The sequence below is a fragment of the Syngnathus acus genome, chromosome 13, assembly GCF_901709675.1.
Source record: "Syngnathus acus chromosome 13, fSynAcu1.2, whole genome shotgun sequence".
Lineage (NCBI taxonomy): Eukaryota > Metazoa > Chordata > Actinopteri > Syngnathiformes > Syngnathidae > Syngnathus > Syngnathus acus.
Window position 1 is genome coordinate 11255335 of NC_051098.1, and position 21598 is coordinate 11276932.

Below are 21598 nucleotides of genomic sequence, written 5' to 3' on the forward strand. Positions count from 1 at the left end.
TAAAGGGCGCGGATGCGAGTAGGCCGTCAACCCGCCGGACAGCCTCCTTGTTATCACTGCGTTCGGTCGTCCGACGCCACGAGAGAAAAAGCCGCGGGCCTTCGATTGTTGTAGCCCCCGAGCTCTCCGTAACACCGAGGGTTGCCTGAAGATGATGTAGATCGTTTTAGTAAGAATTTCAGGAGTGTGAAGAAGGAAGATTTCTCTCTCCGTTGTGGTATTACGTCAGTACACCGAGGCAGAGCACGGTCAACTGTGTCATGGGTTTAGCCGTCATCTTAGCTCGCTCGCCACCTCCACTATCCCGTGTCGCCGGAAAGTGAATGTCAAATTGAGCGGAAACAAGCCATCATCTCCAGTTGCAACGGTCCTGTGCTCCATCATGGAGTCGTCGAGAGCTCAACCTCGCCTGCTGCCAGCAATTCTGGCGTGGACTATTCTGTGTCAGCTAGGCGGCGGCCAACCGGTGCCGGACACTTCGGGCCTGCCTCGAGCTATTCGCTTGCCTCTGAGCCAAGGAGCTCGCACCGAATCACCGCCGCCCCTCGAGGGTGGCCACGCGAGGAGGATGAGCGCTCGCCGGCGGAGGGGAGTGACACCCAGCGGCATCAACTTCGTAGATATGATCGACAACCTGCGGGGGAAGTCCGGGCAGGGCTATTACGTGGAGATGGCTGTGGGCTCTCCTCCGCAAAAGGTAATTTAGTATTAATCGTAAATGGAATTAAAACTCAATCTCTGACATTGCAGTCAGTTTTTTATATCAACGTCAGCATTTTTTTGTCGGACAATATTCGGAGCGCTGCATTTCCAGCGATTTGAATACATTGGCAAACATTCAAAAAAGAAAAAGGGGTGTAGTCTGTGAAATTTTGCATGGAAAAAAAAAATATATATAAATTTTTTAATAAGGTTATATGTCATAACGTGGAGAATGTGCGTAATATAACTTTAGTTATCAATAGGAATTAGGTATACCTAATCTAGCAATTCTGCAGATGTCCTAGTTAACTTTCATTCATTGTTTGTCAGACTGCAAAATATGATACTCTCATTGAGATGTAAACCAAAGAGGAGCCAAATAAAGAGCCAGAGATTTGAATGGGCAACCCGAGAGGTTCAACTGGAGGGGAAGGACATTCAGGGTGACAGGAAACATCACTCAGGACATTACAAAAGAGGACAAACTAGACTGTGTGGTGTCGGAGGTGATGAGTGGATGCAAATACAGGAAACGATTGATGTACTGCATGATTTCAGACTAACTTTCTTTTTATACAAGTATTGTTGTCATATGGGCATATTTAAACATTACTTCTGTTTCTCTCCACTCTCTAGCTGAACATCCTTGTGGATACGGGAAGCAGTAACTTTGCTGTTGGAGCGGCTGCTCATCCATTTTTGCGCAGATACTACCATCGTTCACTGTGAGTATTCTCAAAGTAAGCAGTAGAAATACACAATTTCTTGGCATGGCCTTGCAATTAAATCCCTGATATATTCCATTTTTTAACTAATTTGCTTACAAAAACATCAAATGACAATGGACCTCATAAATGCATAAAAATAATGATAGTACACACAGATCCTATCTATGCATTTGATGATCATCGGTAAATGGTTATTGCTGTCCATCAACAGTTCCACCTCTTACCGGGACCTTGGAAGAAGCGTGTATGTCCCATATACCCAGGGTCGATGGGAAGGCGAGTTGGGTACAGATCTCGTCTCCGTTCCACACGGCCCAAATGCCACGCTCCGTGCCAACATTGCTGCAATCACCCAATCCGATCGCTTTTTCATCAATGGATCTAACTGGGAAGGAATCCTTGGATTGGCTTATGCTGATATAGCACGGGTATGGTATAGACACTGATTGTTGCTTTTCCTCAACGTCAGTTAAGGAAATTAAAAAGCAAAAATAGCGAGAGCTTTTCATGTTTATTTAAATTTTTTTTTTTTTTTTACACCAAAACAAAATGGAATCCCATTTTCCTACTGCTTGTTTTGCAATTAATAATATATTTCAAATGAAGACTAAAATGAACCCCAAATAATAATTAAAAGTAAATATCGTTTTATTTCAGCCTGATGAGAGATTGGAGCCCTTCTTCGATTCCCTGGTTCGCCAGACTCCTGTCCCCAACTTCTTCTCTCTCCAGTTATGTGGTGCTGGCTTTACCCAAAACTACTCCCTAGGCAGCGCCACTGTTGGAGGGAGCATGGTAAGACACACGCAGCAGTGATACAAACACATGAGTCCGTATATCATCCGGTGTGCATGGCCAGCAGGGTACTATATGTTTTTTTATCCTGTAGATAATCGGAGGCATAGACACATCCCTCTTTGTGGGAGAGCTTTGGTATACTCCCATCCGTAGGGAGTGGTACTATGAGGTCATTATCGTGCGTATTGAGGTGAATGGACAGGACCTCAACATGGACTGTAAGGAGGTAAGCTGTGATGCACAGATGGCACTAGCAGTATTCAGTCAAGGATAAAAAAATCTTTTGAGCGATGCTGATTGCAAAAGCTATTATTTGTTATTTCTCTATTCTTTGCAGTACAATTACGATAAGAGCATTGTGGACAGTGGCACCACGAACCTTCGACTACCCCGGAAAGTTTTCCAGGCCGCTGTCAAGGCGATTGAAGCAGCTTCCTCAGTCAGTACACATTTATTGAATTTGTCTACAGATTGGAATCAAATTGAAGGGATAAACTGATAGATGAGCTGACTGACCCACATGAATTTTGCTGGGTCATAAATGGCAAAATGGTCTGTCGTATGGTAGCTTGATGAGCCCATTTCCCGGCCTGTATTTCAGACAGAACAGTTTCCGTCTGGGTTCTGGCTCGGCGAGCAGCTGGTGTGTTGGCAAGCCGGAACGACACCTTGGAATATCTTCCCAGTCATCTCTCTCTATCTGATGAGTGAAAACCGTAATCAGTCCTTTCGAATCTCCATCTTGCCCCAGGTAAAGGCACAGAATTTTCGTCTCGCTGTCACCATTTTAGTCTGGACCAATTTATACGGTCAACTTAGCCAAGTTTATCGAGCCCCACTGCTCGCAGCTGTAATATAGCGGAAAAAACATAAACCCTTAATTGTAACAGACATTTTCGTCTTTCTATCCAGCAATACCTGCGGCCAGTTGAGGATGTCGCTTCTGCTCAGGAAGACTGCTATAAGTTTGCCGTGTCCCCGTCGAGCACCGGCACAGTTATGGGAGCGGTTATCATGGAAGGATTCTATGTGGTGTTTGATCGAGAAAAGAGCCGGATCGGTTTTGCTGTCAGCACATGCCATGGTGAGTAAGATGGTGTGGAGAAATAGATTTGTATTGTATGAAAGGATGATGGTTGCAAAAAAGATGAGTTAACTGTAATTTAACCACCTTTTTTCTCCTGATCACAACCCACCCCACTCTGCCATTTCCAGTTCATGACGAGTTTCGCACAGCCTCTGTGGAAGGCCCGTTCTACGGTATTGATCTGGAAGACTGCGGCTACAACATCCCCCAGACGGACGAGTCCACTCTTATGACTATTGCCTACATCATGGCGGGTATCTGTGCTCTCTTCATGTTGCCATTGTGTCTCATGGTGTGCCAGTGGCGCTTTGCTCGCTGCCTTCACCCACAGGGGGACTTCTCTGATGACATATCACTTCTTAAATGAGCTGGTGAACCAGAAGACTACGGGAATCATGGAGCCCTCAAATTAGCTGGGTTAACAAGGAGCCTTGTATTCCCATTTCCAATACATCACATGCAAATAGTTGACCGAAGTCATAATCTAATACACACTTTGATTTGGGACCGAGACCACTCCATTTATTGTTGTACTGTACTGTAAAATGTTATGGCTGGATGTCGTGGCGATGCTAAGAGAAACTGCTTTGCTATCGCTTATTGACAGGAAGCCGTCTGTGCGGCAAAGCAAAAATAATTGAAGATTTATTTGCGAGGAAACGAAAATACTTGAAAGACACCATGTGTGTCCTAGAACTAAGCACAGACAGGCTTGTGATGGTAAAATAAATATTAATCAAATGGTTCCTGTTTCATGCAGGCTACTATGCAGACCAGCCTTATATAAACAAAGGCTGAAAAAGGGAAACAAATAGCTTTCAGCATCTATATATGATTTCAATTTATAATAAATACTTGATTAGAAACAGATATTTATTAGATGGTAACCCAAGAGAAAAATACTACAGAGCTTGATGCAATGAACTGACCTGGATGTTTACAATGTTTAGGGAGCCATAATTGACACCGTGTGCAATGGCATGATTAACTGTGTGTGGTTTTAATGTGTGTTTTTAGATCTACTCTTTGTTGCTTATGACGAAAAAGGAATGAGATGTCAGCATGTCTGCGTTTGTTTGCGCGCTCGCGTGTAGCTGTACTCGTGAAAAGTATTCCGACGGATTTAATGAATGAAACTACTGAACATTATATAATGACATCTGTTCAAATACACTATTTCGCAAACTCCGCCAAAGAATTCTTAAGGAAAACTATGTAAGCTTAACATGTCTTATATCACCTCGTAATTTGTTTTGCTTGAAGCTGCTGAACACCTTGTCAGTATTTGATGTCACTTATCGTACTCTAATCTTAAGTGTATCTATTGTACATAACATTAGTTTGACAGATTTTTATTTTGTTCTGAAGGACAGTACGCCACATTTTGTTATTGTTGCAAAGAAAGTCCGCATTATTGCACATCATCGATATTGTATTTTAAATGTCAATCTAAAACCTTTAAGGCTTTTAGTCAGTTATTTATTTCAAATGGCGCATTTATAACACCCCAAGAATTCATTTGATATAGTTTTAATTGCAATAACTGATGGAGTGATTTTGTCGTTATGAAGTTCGGCAGAGTATATAACCCCAGTCTATAAATATTTTTCTTATTTACTGATCAAAAAGAATTTGAAGTTGGTGAGATTTTTATCACTTTAAAACACAACAACATGAGCATTTTACACACATTGTTTCAGAAAAATGTTGCATGCATCCCACATGCGATTCATTATTGGATGTTTTTTTTAACTGGATAAACATTTGGAATTTGCCCACAAAATGTTTGATTAATAATAAAGGAAAAAAGTGTCATTTAAAACACCCTTGCAAGGTTTTTTTTTTTTATAATGGCTCAAATAGATAATGAACCATTACCCATTTTCTGCTTAGTTATAAATGATATATATACAACTATTTTTTTTAATGAACCACATCATCCCAGTTGCATTGAATATGTATTGTTTCACTTCAGCAACTGTGCATCAGGCATTGCATTTTTTTATTTATTAATTATATGATACTATTGACTCAATAGCATATTCACAGATACGTTAAAGGCTTTAGAAAAATATGTTGTCTTTTTATTTCCTAAAAACACAGATAGTAAATGACAGGTTTGCAGAATATGTTAAAGAGCAGGAAATAATTATCAATAATAAAAATAAATATATGGATTACATGCACGAGTAGATGAAATTCTTACTTGTAGTCTCACAAATTATATGGTCAAAATACATTTAGAAAAAGAAAAAAAACAGGTTTGCATATGTCAATGACGAATGAAAGTTGAGTAATTTTGGGATTCTAACGTGAAGCGCAACCCAATGACGTCATACGCACAAGCAGTGACCAATTGACGTATTGCGGAAGTGACCCAAACAGCACGTCATCGGAGTGTATACAGTAGTTTTCACAAATTTCACCAGAGGCACATGAGAAGAACGAGTCGTATTTCAAGGTATTTAACGACAGACCCTTTTAAATTTTAAAACACAATGTCGAGTAGTCTTTTATTTACTAAAAGACAGGAAATGGACGCACGATCTATTACACCGTATTGCTACATTGCTGATAACTTCCGCATTAAGACGAGACAATTATTTGAAAAAGAAAAACGAGTTTGCTTACCGCTGTTAGCTGTCTAACTTGTTATTTTACTTCTTGCCTTACGTACAATACCGAATTATACAGTCATCGGCTAAAGAAATAAGCTGGATATACAATATCGGTTTGACCTACGTAGCTACAAAGCAATTCAAAACATTAAAGCCTTACAGCACAGAAAAAACATGTCCTGTTTGTGACTCTAATTGTCTGAGACGGGATATTTTTAACTTGTTATGAAGCCTTTGTTAGATTGATGTACCGCGTATACAGTTGAATAACTAGTACAGTCTCGATATAACTCGATGGTCCTAGAATGGTCGTCTTCCTTTATGTTTTAAAAGTTTCCCGACCCAACGCACGTTTTAAATGATTATCATCACTATCGGGCTCCTTCGGAACTTGCTGATGATCAGATACAACGATAAACACAGGGTAAGATGATCAGATACAACGATAAACACAGGATAAATCTTACAGGGTTCCATTTGTAAGAGGAAACCTCACAAAAATGCTGTATGCTGACCCAGCACTTATTTTCAAATCGCCACTAATCGAACTTTGTCTTTGCTGTCTTTTTCTCACGTTCAGATTGATGTTCAGATGAAGGCTCGCCCGGGTGACTTTTGTTGTCATCCTTTGTTGTGATGGCAACTCTCCACGTCACCTCATTCATCCTTCTTCTGTTTCTCTCATCGTTTGCTTTTTTACTTCTGACCCATCTGCCTTCTGTCGCTCCGTCGTTTCCTTTTCCCCATTCGACTTCGTCGCCATCCTGCGGTCCAGGTCAGTCATGGGCTGTCTGCCTCCATGCTGACCCGTATCTTGCGGAATCTGAGGAACTTGATGTAATTGCCAACCAGGTACTGTGCTTTATGCACACTTTGAACTTGTCGGGTGTGGGATGAGCTCAACATTGATCTCCTTGTGTACATCATCTCTACTTTCACCATTGCAGGTGGCAGAACAGGCTGGGCTGCACAACCAAGGTCAGATTGGACAGCTCAAGGGCCACTACATGCTGTGTTCTTCTCAACTTGATGCTAATATTTGGAGGAATAACCCCCAAGCTTCGAATGTGCTGGCAAACCACCCTAATGTCCTTTGGTACTCCCAAGAGAGGATACTCAGCCGTTCGAAAAGATCTATGGCTTTTAATGACCCTCACTACCCTAAACAGTGGCACCTGGTAAGGCTTAGTTTAACTGTATGATCGATAACCTGTCCTGTATAAACAATGTAACAACTTTAATCTCTGTCCTCCCCTTTATAATGATATGCCTACATTGAAGCACAATCATGTTAATAAGGACATGGACATCAACGTGACGGGAATTTGGGAGCGCAACATTACCGGCCAAGGGGTCACCGTGGTGGTGGTAGACGACGGGGTGCAACACACCCATCAAGATATAAGAGCCAATTATGTAAGTCACTCTTCATGCATTCCATTAACAGTCATTTCAAGAGAATTGTAAGAATGAATATTCAAAAGATTATATATCTACCCAAATAGAGTCCCGAGGGCAGCTATGATCTGAACTCCAATGACCCAGACCCTATGCCCCACTCTGACGTGCACAACGACAACCACCACGGTACTCGATGTGCCGGCGAGATCGCTGCAGTTCCGAACAACAGCTTTTGTGCCGTGGGTGTGGCGTATGGCAGTAAGGTGGCAGGTACATAGTAAAAATGTAATTTATGGTGAACGCTCCATTGAAATGCGTTGACTGAGCTATCGGCTGTAACATCAATCTCGTTCATCCCCAGGTATAAGGGTCCTGGACGGCCCCCTGACAGATAGCCTAGAGGCCATAGCCTTCAACAAGCACTATCAAATCAACGACATCTACAGCTGCAGGTAACGCACAAGTGTTACTTTTGTCAATTTTGTGTCATTTTTAAAACCTGTTAAATCAATCTATCACACATTGTGACAGTAATGTCAATTGTGTTTTCTCCTAGTTGGGGTCCTGATGATGATGGACACACTGTGGATGGGCCCCACCCCTTGGGCAAAGTGAGAATGTTATTTGAGTGTTCTTTTTGTCCTGCAGGGGGCAATACACCTCAATATTTTCATTGCAAGCTTTCATGTCGTTTCATTTCTCATAGTTGGTAAGTTTGATATCTTCTTTTCTTCACAGGCTGCACTTCAGCACGGCGTCATCGCAGGAAGACGTGGCTTTGGAAGCGTCTTTGTGGTAGCCAGTGGCAATGGAGGTCAATACAATGACAACTGCAATTATGATGGTTATGCCAACTCCATCTACACGATCACCATTGGTAAAAATAGTGCACATTTTTGCAAGTCGACATTTAGAATGTCCCCAAGGTAGTTGTTGTCTTGTACTGTTTTGAATGCAGGCGCTGTTGACGAGAATGGCAGGATGCCCTTTTATGCCGAAGAGTGTGCTTCTATGTTGGCTGTCACTTTCAGCAGTGGGGGGGACAAGCTGAGGAGCATTGTAGGTCTCACAACACTAAATGCATGTGCAAAAAATAGTAGTTCAATTGCTTTGATGGTTTCAGGGTCACTGATTTCATTGCGGTGTAAAAAGAAAATAAGACAGCTACCAATACAAGCCAAACAAGCTACTCATTTGGTGCTGTTTGTCCCTTGTCGCTATGGAAACATTTTGGGCTAAGAATGCCATTGCCTGAGGGGAAAAGCAATTTGACAAAATGACCTCTCTCTAGAGGCGAGTGAGCCATGAGCTGACCACAGTGTACTCAACGACCAAGCGTTAACCTCACATTGGAATTTTCACATTTAGTTATGTGACCCGTTCGGGATAGAAACACGACACAACAAATGCTTTTGAGAATTGTAGAATTTGAAAACTGGCTACAGCAAAGTCAAAGGAGAATCTAGGAAATGTGATGACAGTGTCTGTCCATCAGAATTAGCGAAATAAACAGACACCTCCTTTGTTTACATTGAATGCAATGCGAATATGGTGAGCTGCTGCATCACAACAGCTGTTTTAGACAACAAGAAACAAAAACAGGAACACACACAACAGTGATCATGAGCCTGAAATCTTTGTCAGCTTGAACAGCTGTTAGGGAGAGTGTTTACACTGGGACTGTGGAGAATTCCTCCCTCCATTATGCTTGTCGTTAACTGCACAGCACCATGCCGAAAATGTCCGCACTTGTATGTAATGAATGTGCGTGGATTTGATTGTCAGAGTGATATATCAGACATTTATTTAACACATACTGTACAATACTTGCACCCCCCTCAGGAACTGACCTATTTGTTGCTTTTGCAGTTTCCTTTTTCATTTTTGACGCCTCTTATGTTCAATGACAGGACCTTGTAGTATCATGAACATGTTTAATGGAGTTCGGGTGAAAGTTGGCAAATTCGCAATCTAATCCCAAATCCATTAGGAGTTGGCTCTGTTTACTTTAGTGTCTATAGTTAAAGGATTTATTCCTGTTCACGTTTAGTTTATCTCTTATCCTCTGTTAGAGTAAATATACTTAATGGCTCTTTATTTTTATTTGGACAAATTCCCGTCCTTGGCTTTCTTTAAAGCTAGACCTCCTGAATGTTGTTAAATCCACCGTCTACACAAATACAATGGACGCACATTCGAAGTGTTTTATGTTTGTGCTCTCCCAAAGCGATCAGACAGCATAGCATTTTCTTTCCTGGCTTTTTGTCCACTGAATACTTTAATCCAATCCTGTATTAGATGCACAAATGTGTGACGGGGGCCATTCTTAGCTGTTAAGTCACTGCTGATGACTTGGGTGGCCTGTGATGCATATTCCGTCAAGCTCAGGGCTACTCTTGCGAGTTCCTGTTTGTCTGCGAGCAGAGCTATTACCAACGTGTTGCTGTTTATACCGTACAAGGTTCTCTATGGTATGTATAGCCTCACTGCCATCCCATCTGTGTAGGTAACATCGGACTGGTTCATGCACCAGGGGACAGGCTGCACTGAGCGCCACACCGGCACGTCTGCCGCCGCCCCCCTGGCGGCCGGTATGGTGGCCCTCATGCTTCAAGTCCGGCCTTGCCTCACTTGGAGGGACGTCCAGCACATCATCGCCTTCACTGCCACCAAGGTAAACCATCTGGTGCCTTGTTGCCACTATACCCGCTCTCAGTGGAAAGCGTTTATAGATTCAGGCACGAGAACAAAATAGTGACCTTGTTTGTTGGAACGTTCATCCATTAGTGTGACAACAGTTCAGACTGGAGGGAGAACGGAGCAGGCTTCCATCACAGTCATCAACATGGTTTTGGGCTCCTCAACGCATGGAAACTTGTCAATGCAGCCAAGGTACATCATTCGAAGTTGGGGGCAAAAATAGTTCTCAATGATTACTAAATCAAGGAAATGTATATTCTTGTTCTGCTTTTTATAGGTATGGGAGTCAGTGCCATTTCTGGTGTCCTATCAGAGCTCAGTCATAGGGGAGAAAGTGTCCATTCCATCATATCCCGAGGAGATGCTCCGCACCTGGACAGGTAGCGTCATGTGTGGCTGCTTTCTTCTTTCTCAACTCTGCATTTAATGGTTAACTACTACACGGCACCGCATAGCCAGTCGCCTCCCTCCTTCCCCTTCTTTATTCTCCTCAGTCTGACTTGGCCTCCATATTAGGTAATGTTCTGCTCTTTGTGTACTGTGGCGTCCGCATTTACTTCTTTGTTGTCTCACTTCAGACTTTTGGGCATTTGTAGTTCAGCAACTCGGTCCTCTATTCCTCTATTTATTCTTTTGGATTAATATTGTCTTATTTTCCACACGTTGAGCTCGTGGTGACATATTTGTTGCAGAAATACTTTCCTGCCTCGCATCTCTTTTCCTCACCCCTCCTTTATCCGAACTGTTCCACACTTTTAGTGGTCAGGCCCACTGCCAAAAGGGACTGCCTGTTCAGTAGACATTTACCTCTACCCTTGAACTATTATTCTTATCATTCCTCCTAATCCTTCTCAAAATAAATCAAAGGGAAATATAACTGTCAACTGTGTTATTTTTCCCCCCTCTTGTCTATGCTACTTTACTTTCCTGAAAGTTTCTACCTATTGGCTATGCCTCTACATCTCTGTTTATACAACTCACGTCCCTTCCAAGTCCCCTGGGTGTTTGCAACCTTAAATGGTCAAAAAGCATATTGGCTCATTAGTTGTCATCATTCAGGAAGTACTAAAGGATCATCTTGATGATATTCTTGGGCGAGGGCTGGGTAGGTGAGGTTCCATCCAAATTGTCACAAATATAACATTTAAATCCAATCCGAATTCAGAGAGGGTAAAATGTAAATGTGAAAACATGATTTAGATTTTTCTCAGAAGAACAGTTACAAAACCTAATAAATGTAGAATATATTCAAACCTTGTGTTTTATGCTGTTTATTTTCCTTTCAGTCACTACTGCTGACTTGGCGCTGTCCGGGATGCAGACACTGGAGCATGTAGCCGTTACCGTGACAATCACCCACCCGTGTCGTGGCAACCTGGAGATTGTGTTGTTCTGTCCCAGCGGCATTTCATCGGTCATCGCGGCTCGACGGGCTGTTGACAGGTGAGCCCTCCCTCATAGCATATTCGGAATACATGTGTAGAGCGTCTCAGCCATGTCAAAAATTAATAATGTGCTCTGCCTTTGCTTTTTCCTCCCACACAGAGACTCTGCAGGCTACCAGGATTGGACCTTCTCCACTGTGCGTTGCTGGGGGGAGAGGGCTGACGGCCAATACCGCCTCAAGATATCCGACCATAGTAAGCCGCATCTGCTCAAGTCATACACGCTTTGATTTGTTTTTGTAGCGCTGACTTCTCACATTTACCCATCTCTGTGCTCACGTAGAGGAACCATTGTCTCAAATATGCGCCAATGTGGGGAAGTTAGAGCAGTGGAAGTTGACGCTGTATGGATCGTCCATGACTTTCAAGGAGGTCAAGGACAGACAAATGTAAGACCTTAATGACATTTTTGAAACCGATTGAGAGCATTGGCGGCAGATATCAGAATCAGAATGCTCTTCTGTGACTTGCTTGGATCATGTGACTAAGCACTTGTCCAATTAATAACAGGCTGGTGGAGGATGCCATGAGTGGCAAATATCTGGACAGCAATTTCTCCCTGCCTTGCTCTCCAGGCCTTGATGTACCATCAGAGGTTATCAGTCCCTTCACCTCGAGTAGCCTCAGGGTAAGTTGCCTCCAGAGAAATCTCACACATTTTTGTGACGTCCGTTCTCTGTGACCCGCCGACCCAAGCCCCATCAAAAAGCATCAGGTTTTTATTTTGTCAAGTTCAGTGACTCTTTGGAATTTAAATTCTCCCTGGTTGATGTCCCTCCATGTTGCTGCTCTTTTTGTTGTCCAGTTCCTCCTCCTGCTTGGCTGCTTTGCGCTCTTCTGGTCTCTTTACTACATAATGGAGGCAGCCATAGCCCACCTGGACATTAGAGGCCTCCAATGTCTGCCCTGGAGGCAAGCGGGTCACAAAGTCAGGAATGAGCGTGGTGGGAGAGGAGTAGAAGAGGCTTTGGATGAAGAGAACGGTGGCGAAGAGGAGCGAGAACCTGAGGCAGAGCTGCATACGGTGCTGGACTCAGAGGCCAAAATGCCGCTTATCGATCGAGAAATGCTGACCATGTGACGGAGAGGCTGAAGGTCAGACAAAAGTGCTCTTTGGGTACCTCAGGTTTCCATTCAAACTTCCTCCAGCCGGTTCACAGAGTTTGTCTTACGGTGTGGTGTCGACTGTTGACTGAACTGTGGATGACGTTTGCTGTGGAGCTTCAAATTCGAGGCCTTGTATGAACATCTTTTTGAAATGGGTGTGTCTGTGCAGCCATCCCTTGCAAAACACTTGGGGGAAAAAAACCAAAAGGTCTCAGTAAAAGAAGAATTAGCTTACCATTGTGAGGAATGTAATGTATGCACTTTATGAAGGTGTGAATCTGCTGTACATTTGAGGTTGGGTGTGGGTGTGTGTGTGGGTGTGGGGGGGAGACAAGTGTTAGGTCTTCCTCTGAAGTGGCCTGAATTTAAAATTCCACTGTGGTACAGACATATTTTATGAGTAATAGATATTTTTGATGCAGGATAAAATTGCATTTGACTTGAAAGCCCCAGGAATATTTTCTGCGGGTTATCAACCAACTACTGAAAAACTTGACCTGAATTTTTCCATTGTGGAATATGCATTCTATTTTTTTCTTTTTCTTTTGAGATTTGCATATATTATACGCCTTATACTGTACTGGTATAAAATTTGTTTTTTATACAAAAGTTCATATATATTTTAGAGTTCTCTTTCTACTGTTGTACAGTTAGAAAGAAGTTGCAAGGTGTGTTTTTTCTGTGCAAGTCACATAAATTATGGAATAAAGGACATGATGGAATATCATCTCATTTGGAAATATTGTATATGTAAATATTGTGCTTATTTGATACTCCGGCAGTAACCGCTTCATGATTACAATTTTTTTTTTAATTTGACAGTGCAATTCTCCACAATTGAAAATAACTTTATTCCCAGTCCACCTTTCGGGTTGCACAAATCACAGTTTTTGCACACACTTACTTCCAAGTCATTGTTTAATATGAAAATGTACAAAACAGTGCTGATACAGCAGGCATTGATAGCGGGAGGTATAGATCCTTTTTAAGTAGCATGGATATTACCCAGTGTTGTCAAGGATTGGTGATTACATGCTTCTTGTGACCAAATCCAGGATCATATACTGTAGTTTACTGTTTTTGCTTATGACACATATTGAGTTTCTAAACTGGGAGTGACGACAGCGCAAGGTGAGGCTCTGCAAAAGTCAACGGTGTGGTGGTATGTGTCAAAAGTTGAGACTTGGGGTTATTAATTTGAAAGTAGGTACCCGATAAAGCAGCAAGGGGTCACTGAATTGGAAATTTAGGACCTTTTTACAAATGCGGGTGTTTACAGGCTCTCTGATGGTGTAAAAGGGCATCAGGGTAATAATACGTATCATTTATGTGGCTCGGGGAGTTTACATGATTTGTCTTGGCTTTCCGTAGCTCATTCCTTCCTGACTGGCTCCCTTGTTTGACCCCATCTGGAGACCAATCACATTCTTGCCCGCCTTCATCTGCTCATCGGAGAAATCTCGCTTGTTCTCCTGCGCTTTCCTACAAGACGCATAGAAACACAAAAATAAATAGAAATTCTTGAGGGTGTAAGATTAATTATTTTACAATGGGGACCCACTTGAAGAACCAGTTTGGGTCACCCTGGTACGTGCCCTCATCCTTTGTGACCGCCAAGCTGCCGAGAGCTGACAAGGTCCTCTGCACTGCTGCCAAGTCTTTACCTGCCCAGAAAAAAAAAATGGGTTTGGTTCTATTTTGACTGTAGTGTTTAAAGTAAAACAAGTGAAGCCCCATCGAACCTTCCCAGAGGTCTACCGTCTGGAACATGTCAGTTTTGGTGACGCCGTACTTCTCGGCAGCATTAAGAAACTGAGAGATCTGCTCCATCTGTTTGAAAGCCATGGGTGAGCTCTGAATCTTCTTCACAGGTTTGTCTCCAGGAAAAAGGCTGTTGATCAATTCACTCAGGACCTGAACCGAAGGAAACGAGTGACAATTTATCGCAAGTTGGGTACAATACAATAATGCTGAGTACACTCACACATCCGTCCTTTAGCCAAGTCTGGAATCCAATTTTTCCCTCCTCTGGCTTTTTGACACCAGGACCACACTGGCGGCTGATCCACTCCACCAGAATCTGCTCCAGCTCCTGGTCGTACTTGCTCTCGATCTTATCCTGAACCTGCCGGCTCATGCCGTAGGATGGGCCTTTGTTTGCCATTCCGGCTGCCTGGTGACATGGAAGAGGTAAGCGGGGAATTAGAAAACACACAAAACATTTATTATTGCAATGTTCCGTATTTAAGCGTAACCTTGATTTCAGGCAAACAGTCCAAGTGTCACTTCGAAGCTTAAACATGCGCGTGATGATACTCTGAAGCATTTACATCAATCTATCCGTCTGAATTGTCCATACAAACATGTTTGACATGCATGTCCCAAGCGTGTAATGAAGCAAAGATGCTCAGCTGCTCAAGTGGATCTCCTCTTTTACAACTGGGTGACATTATCAGCATAGAGTGTCCCTCCCGCACGACGGACATTTTGTTGCGTGGTGCACAAAGGGAGCTCTACATCAGCCATCTTTGCATGTTTCTTCTTTGTCACATGACTTGCTGCACTCTGCCAACAAATACGCTTGCCATATATTGTACAGTATTGCTTTTTGTGCAGAACCCCAATCAAGGTGCTGTCTGCACCATCCAACCTTTGCTGCCATCTTGATGTCAGGTCACTTCACCTTCCTGTTCCTGGGAAGGTTCAAAATTCAAAATAGTTAAGGCACTAAATGAGAACAGGGTGGGTGATGCTGCCACCATTGACTCCAATTCCAGTTGGACTGTTTGTAGTGAAGAAAAAAAATTAAATTAGAAAAATATCACATATCTTATTCCCATTTTCATAATTTGTGGACCCATTTTATTTACTCGGTAAGCACCATTGTGAAGAATACTGTAATCTGTGGTGTCAATTTTTGAAGAAATCTTTTAATTTCACAAGGATTTTAGGGTTTTTGCATCCACACTTTACATGCACAAGCTTCTTGATCAGCATTTGAAAGGGGGAGGGGGGGAAGGAACCTGAGATTCTTTCATTCGGATCTCCATTTGTGGTTTGAGGGAGGCCCCTTATGTCTTATCCCGGGCAGCGCATCAATCAGTGTTGCTAGTAGTTAAGGCTCGAAATTGATTCTCAATATGCTGCATCCCACAACTACGACATTGGCCGCTGCTATTTTTTACTTTCCCCTTCTCTGCGGTTGTGTTTTCCTGCTGTGGTTAGCAGTTGCCATCGCCAGGACTGTCTCCCTACAGCCAGGACAGGAAGCAGACATTTCCAGATGGCACTCTGTAGGGACATTACATCATGCAGCCCAGCAACCACGCTTAGCAACCCAAAAATTATCTATGGATAGTTGAATTTGATGGCGTTAGTCTACTCTTTTTTTACTGCTTTATTCCAATTGTGTACCTGAATGCATACTTTGTTGATTTCTGTTTTGGTTGACATATTGACTGATAATAAGGTCGTGTGCTGTTGAGACAAATCCTGTACTAATTCCTTTTTTTTTTTTTAAGTATAAAATCTACTTTAGTCACCAGCAGATTCAAGTAAAAAATGTATTTATGGAATTGCATTTTTTTTTTTTTTACATGTGTACTCTGGTAAATCGACAACAAACACACCTGGTCAGCTGTCAATTGATAATTAAGGTCACATCTTACTGACCTTCCGCCTACTTTGGAGGTCAATAGGTCATAAATTACACATTTGTTGACACGTGGATGAATGTAATTAAAGTTTACTCACTGTGAGGGAATAGATCTGCTCTCTGCTCACCGACTGCACAGCTGGTGGTGGAGTGTGACAATTTTCTTAGCGGAGAACCTCCCTCTTTAAAAATGCTGCCTTAAGTGGGCCAGACGATTTAATGACAGGAACATTTGAAAGGGTGGGTGCTGTGGATAGAGGGCGTATCATGGGGAAGTAGGAGGGCTAGATGGGAAGGGGAAAAAAGAAAAGTTCATCCTAAAAAGGGCATGGCCTTTTGCAGCTCCCTGCTAACACTTCCCACTCCATCAGCACAGTTCAAAAGCCCGGCCTTATTTGGGTAGAGCTGCTTCCAGGCAGCAGCCACGCCGTGGGAATTCTCCAAATACTTTCACCGCATCCCTCATCATTCTGAGTGGCTGGATGAGATCATTATCAAAACGGACTCCTATTTTCTGTTCCTATACAAAAAAATAATCCCGCCTCTTTTCATGCCTCCCTGTTGCAACACACCTGACTCAAATGATCATTGTCGTTTCAGGTTTCTACAAAGCCTCCGGACGAGTTGAGAGACGGAAAACAGGCAGTCATGGTTCTCTAGCCCTGATCCAAAGTGTGTGTGTGTGCTAGACTTACATTCCATTGCAGGGATGTCTTTGCACAGCTTTTTGCTGCCAAAACAGAGTAAGTAAGGGGTCTCGTTGACTTAAGGTTGCAATTGGAGTGAACCCTGGATTGAACACGTCAATCACAGAGCTGTAGAGACAGACGACCATTCACATTTAGGAAGTTCACTGTCTTCAGTGAACCTAACATGCATGTAAATGGAATGTTGGACTATTTTAAAGGTTACAAAATGTTGCAAGCCTTCAACTAGAATTGCAGTATGTCTATTTGTATGTTTTATTCAATGACTTTGAAATGTATTTACAGAGAGTTCAGAACACACTTTATATTGGTTTGGGATTCTTTATTTATTTATGAATTATTTTTATTTACACATGCAGACACAGACTCACAAAAGTCTGATGTGGTGTGTTTATTTATTACACAAAAAGTTGCATTACAAGCAAAAATACAATGTAGATTATGTCACGTTGTCTTAAAGAGCTAACTCTCTTTTTTCTTCAAACTGAGCTAATAAATAATCTCATCCAGAGGCATAGAGAATATAACCAGAAAAGGTATTAAGCTCCAAAAGTTTACAGATTTTCCTCTCGGATTTCAGCTCCATATACACTTGATCGCCTTTCTGCATGTTCACTGTGATAGTCTAAAAAACACATTCAATAATTCATAAAGTTGATTTCTCATCGCATTCTTACAACTAACCAACCCCAGAAGACAAAGGAATACAGCAGCTGGAAGACAAAGAGTCACATTAGGCACAAACAATATCTAGGTAAAAAAAAAAAATGCTTATTTTCTTCCGATCCAATTTAACTGGTCTCACCTTGCATGATGTCTGCAGTGAGGAAGGTTGTCTGAATGTCAGGGTCAGAATGTTTGCAGTGTCAGGATTCACAGCTATTTAAACATCATCCAAAACGCTCCCCCCTGTTCCATCTTTGGTCTGTCCTCTTCTTCATGACATACATACGTAAAGGCTTTGTAGGTCAGATATCGTGCTTTGAATGTCAAGCTCAGTATGGATCCAGATCAAACAGGTTACTGGTGTTAAGAGTCAATCGAGGAAATTATTAATTCATTGGGAAAAACTACAATTATTGTTTTTTTGACATTCGTATTACTTGTACTTTTCCATTTATATATGCAGTATATCATTTAGAGATCATAATTAAAATAATAATCAAACATGTATGATGAATTGATTTTTTTAATGTTCATTTTCATTTGTGTTAATAATTAGGACACAATAGTGGGGGGGGGCGGGGGATCATCTTGCACATACAACCAAGTTACAGTTATATTAATGCATTGATTATATTTAGATTTCAATCCAACTGGCAGATTTTTACAGTAGCACCAGCTGCACTCCAGAAGCGGAACCCTGGGTACAGTGGCCCACTGAACTGGGTCACATGTCTGTGGATGAGGTGAGCCTCGTCGTTGACGATAAGGTAAAAAGCCAAAATGCCCGCATGCTGGTCCAGATAGGTTCCAATCCGTCTGCCTTTAGGTGAACCCAGAAGTTTTTCCTGGTTATTGTGCCAGAAGGAGAAACCGGTCCCAGACCAATACAAGCTCCAGGAAAGGGGATTGTGGCCCAAACGGCTTTTGTCATCAGAAGACTGGCGATCCATGTCTTTGTACGCCACTCCAATGGTAATCTGGATGGTAAAGAAGTGAACATCCAATTAAAAAAAATTCTTGCAAAAAGTAATTGTGTGTAGTGCAAAAATAAGCTATTTATTAGGGGAAAAAAAATCAGGACCTGCTCAGACTTGCTAAAATAAAAAATGCTGTTACATTTTTTTTCCTGCACATCTGAATGAAAATGTGAAGAGAGGAATTATTTTCTTTTTGCAAAGGATCACCTTTGGGCCAGTCCACTTCACCTCCCAGTAGTATGGGCTACCTCCAAGTGGCTCGCTGCAGAGAAGCTGTCGCCAGTAGAGGAAGCGATCCGGGTGGTCCACTGGATTCAGGTTCTCTGTCCGCAGTGTGGCCTTACGACCGCCATCCGACAGCTGTATGTGGCGATACACTGTGTTGGGGTCCATCGTGGGCTCAAAGCGAACTGGAAGGTGAAGGTACATTTTAATTAAGACTCCAGAAGCACTTCTTTGCCGTATATATATTCTCTCTCTTATTCCTGGAAAGAACTGACTCACATTTCAGCAATTCTTCCCTACTCATTGGTTCTGGACTTACAAGTCTTAATGTTGTAACAGGAGGTGCTGAAGGCAAAAAACAGAAAGTAGAGGGTGAATGTATTCATTTTGAAAAGGATGTCAAAGCGTTGTTAGTCACCTTGAAGCTGACGGAGTGGTGGAGGTGGTGCTGAAGCTTCATTGGCAGAAGCTGAATTCATTTAATACATCACAAATCCATCATAACATCAATAAATAGATAAAAGCCAGAAACATAACTCGACAATCTCAATATTTAGCATGTGCTGAACTTTTAGCGCTGCAATAAGATGACATGATTCATGTCTTGCTGGTCATATAGTCAATATCACATACCTTGGGGTCGTGGCAAAGGTAAAGGTGCAGGATTAAGTGTCTCGTAAACTACAGGAATAAAAAACAATGGTTTATCGTTTAATCTTGAGAGAAATTTGGGTGAGTAGTTTACACCACTTTGTAGAGATGAAAAGCCATTGACTGGAATAATATTGGGTGCTGTGGCTCCTTCCGTTCTTGAGGTCACAGGGTCCTCATTCACTACGGAGTGAGAAAGTCCACTTAATATCAAGCACGGCATGACAGGAGAGAAGATGGAAAACTTAGCTCCACTGACCTAAAGCGACAAGTTTGACAAGACTAGATTTGCAGAGCTCCTTAACAGACTCTTGTAGCTCCTTTAAAACCGAGCAAACATCTGCCACCACCGCTTCCTCTTTGCACAGAATTGATTCTTGTGTGCCAACTGATGAATCTGCCATCTCCATTGTGAGGAAATTCTAAAGAAGGAAAATCGTTACACTCAGCAAAATATCATTGAAGAGCATGCCGCTTGAAACTCTACTACCTTTAAGAAGCTGATATGGTCCTGCATGTCTGCCAGTCTACTTAGCTCCTCCCCCTTCCAGTGAAGCTGTACCATCTCCTGCTCAAGTCTGTGAATATGGCTCTCAATTTTGCTGCCTGAAGATCGCTCATGGGTGCCGAGAAGCTCACCGAATTGAGTGCCGGTGAGAGTGATGACATTGGCAAGATCGGAAAATAAATCCAGTCTCTCTTGCTGTAGAACCTGGACCAAAGCCTGCACCAAGAGAGGGAAGATGAGATACAAAATAAATCAATTTAACAATTTCATATGCTATTTATGTGCATGTTTAAGGTGATTTGGGCAGTTTTGGTCTTCTATACAAGTCAGCCATGTGAAGCAATACACCAATTGACACCAGAAAGAGCAAACTAAGGACAGTAAATATGTCCTAAAATATATACATTATAATGAACATACCTTCTGTTGACGGGCAACATTCGGGAGTTCTTTTAGCATTTTCTCGGTCTCCTTGGCTCGTCTTGCCACCTCCGCCTGCATCTGAGAGAGCTCTTCCTAAAAAAAAATGTGCAAAAATCACATCAAATGCCATGCAGCCAGTATTTTTTTAAATGTCTTCAGTTTGCTCATACTTGTCTCTTCTGCCTCTCTTCTTCAGGTTTGACCACACGGTGCCCTTTGTGTCCATGCTGACAACAGACCACACACACACATTCCCTGTCATGACAGCAAAACAGATCCAATGGCTGGTTATGTTGAGGGCAGGATCTGGCAGCCACAGTGGGAAGCTGAGGATAGACACGCAGCTGCTGCGGTCCGATATCTGGAAGAACTTCCAGGTAGGTAGGTTCTGACGGTGGAGCAGAAGAAACCGCCGCAGAGGGATTTTGCTTGAGATTGGTGGTCCTAAGTTTCTCCATAGCTTCCACGAGGAGTGTGCTCTTTGCCAGGGTAGGTCGAGGCTTGAAGATCTGCCTGCATTGGGGGCAGCTGTATTGGCCCCTGCTGTTCCCAATGTCCCAGTGACTCTGGATGCAAGCCAAACAATAAGAATGTCCACAAGGTAAAGTTGCTGGGTCTTTTAGGGTCTCCAGGCATACTGAGCAGACAAAAGTCTCCTCTTCGGACCAGGCTGAGGCCATGAGAGCGGGAAGTTTGCTTTCCAAGGTCAGAAATGGGAGGAAACCATGTGTTGCCTAAGAGGAAGGAAAAACACAGTGTGTGTGTAAGGTTTAAAATGCCAAGTTGTGTGATTCACATGTTTAGAAACTGCAGCAGGTTTGACTTGGGGTGAAACTGGTAAAACCTGTTTTGGGGAGTTTCTCTTTAGAGGTGGTCACCTGATTTTTTTTTCTTACGTTCAATTGTGGGAAAGGGAAGGGAAGAAACTAAATGTTAATCTGGGTACAATATTCCTTCTTTTAGTGTAATTAGTGTAATTAATTGTATTGTGTTAAATTTACATGCTTTGGCATTGACAATAAAAATCAACTCATGGAAATTGGTTGAGAAATAAGAAAGTTATGACTTAAAATCAATCCAAATGCATTGACTTTGATTGGAATGCTGCCCTTTCCAACATGGCCGCTCCATCGACACGTCGGTTAGCCATTCATTTTTTTATTAAATTTCTTACATCTGTGTGGAAAATGTTTTCATTTT

General features: G+C 42.4%; 4 protein-coding genes across 8 annotated transcripts; 2 read left to right on the plus strand and 2 right to left on the minus strand.

The window, feature by feature from the left end:
• Positions 1–382: 382 nt before the first annotated feature.
• On the plus strand, positions 383–5139 carry bace1 (beta-secretase 1). The gene is made up of 9 exons (XM_037267559.1): positions 383–697; positions 1339–1427; positions 1642–1858; positions 2088–2225; positions 2320–2454; positions 2566–2667; positions 2830–2979; positions 3141–3312; positions 3444–5139. The coding sequence occupies exons 1-9, from the start codon at positions 383–385 to the stop codon at positions 3680–3682; spliced, it is 1557 nt and encodes a 518-aa protein (XP_037123454.1). The 3' UTR covers positions 3683–5139.
• Positions 5140–5671: 532 nt separating this feature from the next.
• Positions 5672–13326, plus strand: pcsk7 (proprotein convertase subtilisin/kexin type 7). 4 transcript variants are annotated; one of them, XM_037267450.1, is made up of 18 exons: positions 5689–5776; positions 6312–6357; positions 6514–6785; positions 6881–7111; positions 7215–7349; positions 7439–7604; positions 7696–7786; positions 7891–7945; positions 8073–8211; positions 8293–8393; positions 9841–10008; positions 10122–10226; positions 10312–10414; positions 11321–11477; positions 11580–11674; positions 11763–11868; positions 11990–12107; positions 12285–13326. In XM_037267450.1, the coding sequence occupies exons 3-18, from the start codon at positions 6570–6572 to the stop codon at positions 12558–12560; spliced, it is 2262 nt and encodes a 753-aa protein (XP_037123345.1). In that variant the 5' UTR covers positions 5689–5776; positions 6312–6357; positions 6514–6569; the 3' UTR covers positions 12561–13326. The 4 variants fall into 4 exon arrangements, with proteins under 4 accessions (XP_037123344.1, XP_037123345.1, XP_037123346.1 ...); XM_037267451.1 differs by having other exon boundaries at positions 5721–5776; positions 6267–6357; XM_037267449.1 differs by lacking the exon at positions 6312–6357 and having other exon boundaries at positions 5672–5776.
• A 160-nt stretch (positions 13327–13486) lies between these two features.
• On the minus strand, positions 13487–16493 carry tagln (transgelin). 2 transcript variants are annotated; one of them, XM_037267453.1, is made up of 6 exons: positions 16340–16482; positions 15237–15279; positions 14571–14759; positions 14329–14500; positions 14148–14250; positions 13487–14068 (listed from the first exon to the last, which is right to left on the minus strand). In XM_037267453.1, exons 2-6 carry the CDS (start codon positions 15246–15248, stop codon positions 13930–13932), a joined length of 615 nt encoding a protein of 204 aa, XP_037123348.1. In that variant the 5' UTR covers positions 15249–15279; positions 16340–16482; the 3' UTR covers positions 13487–13929. The 2 variants fall into 2 exon arrangements, with proteins under 2 accessions (XP_037123348.1, XP_037123349.1); XM_037267454.1 differs by lacking the exon at positions 15237–15279 and having other exon boundaries at positions 16340–16493.
• Positions 16494–18121: 1628 nt separating this feature from the next.
• On the minus strand, positions 18122–21208 carry ftr86 (finTRIM family, member 86). Its single transcript, XM_037266904.1, has 10 exons — positions 20569–21208; positions 20396–20491; positions 19958–20191; positions 19727–19889; positions 19564–19650; positions 19450–19497; positions 19235–19285; positions 19096–19161; positions 18799–19001; positions 18122–18591 (listed from the first exon to the last, which is right to left on the minus strand). The coding sequence occupies exons 1-10, from the start codon at positions 21076–21078 to the stop codon at positions 18256–18258; spliced, it is 1794 nt and encodes a 597-aa protein (XP_037122799.1). The 5' UTR covers positions 21079–21208; the 3' UTR covers positions 18122–18255.
• Between the last annotated feature and the right edge of the window lie 390 nt (positions 21209–21598).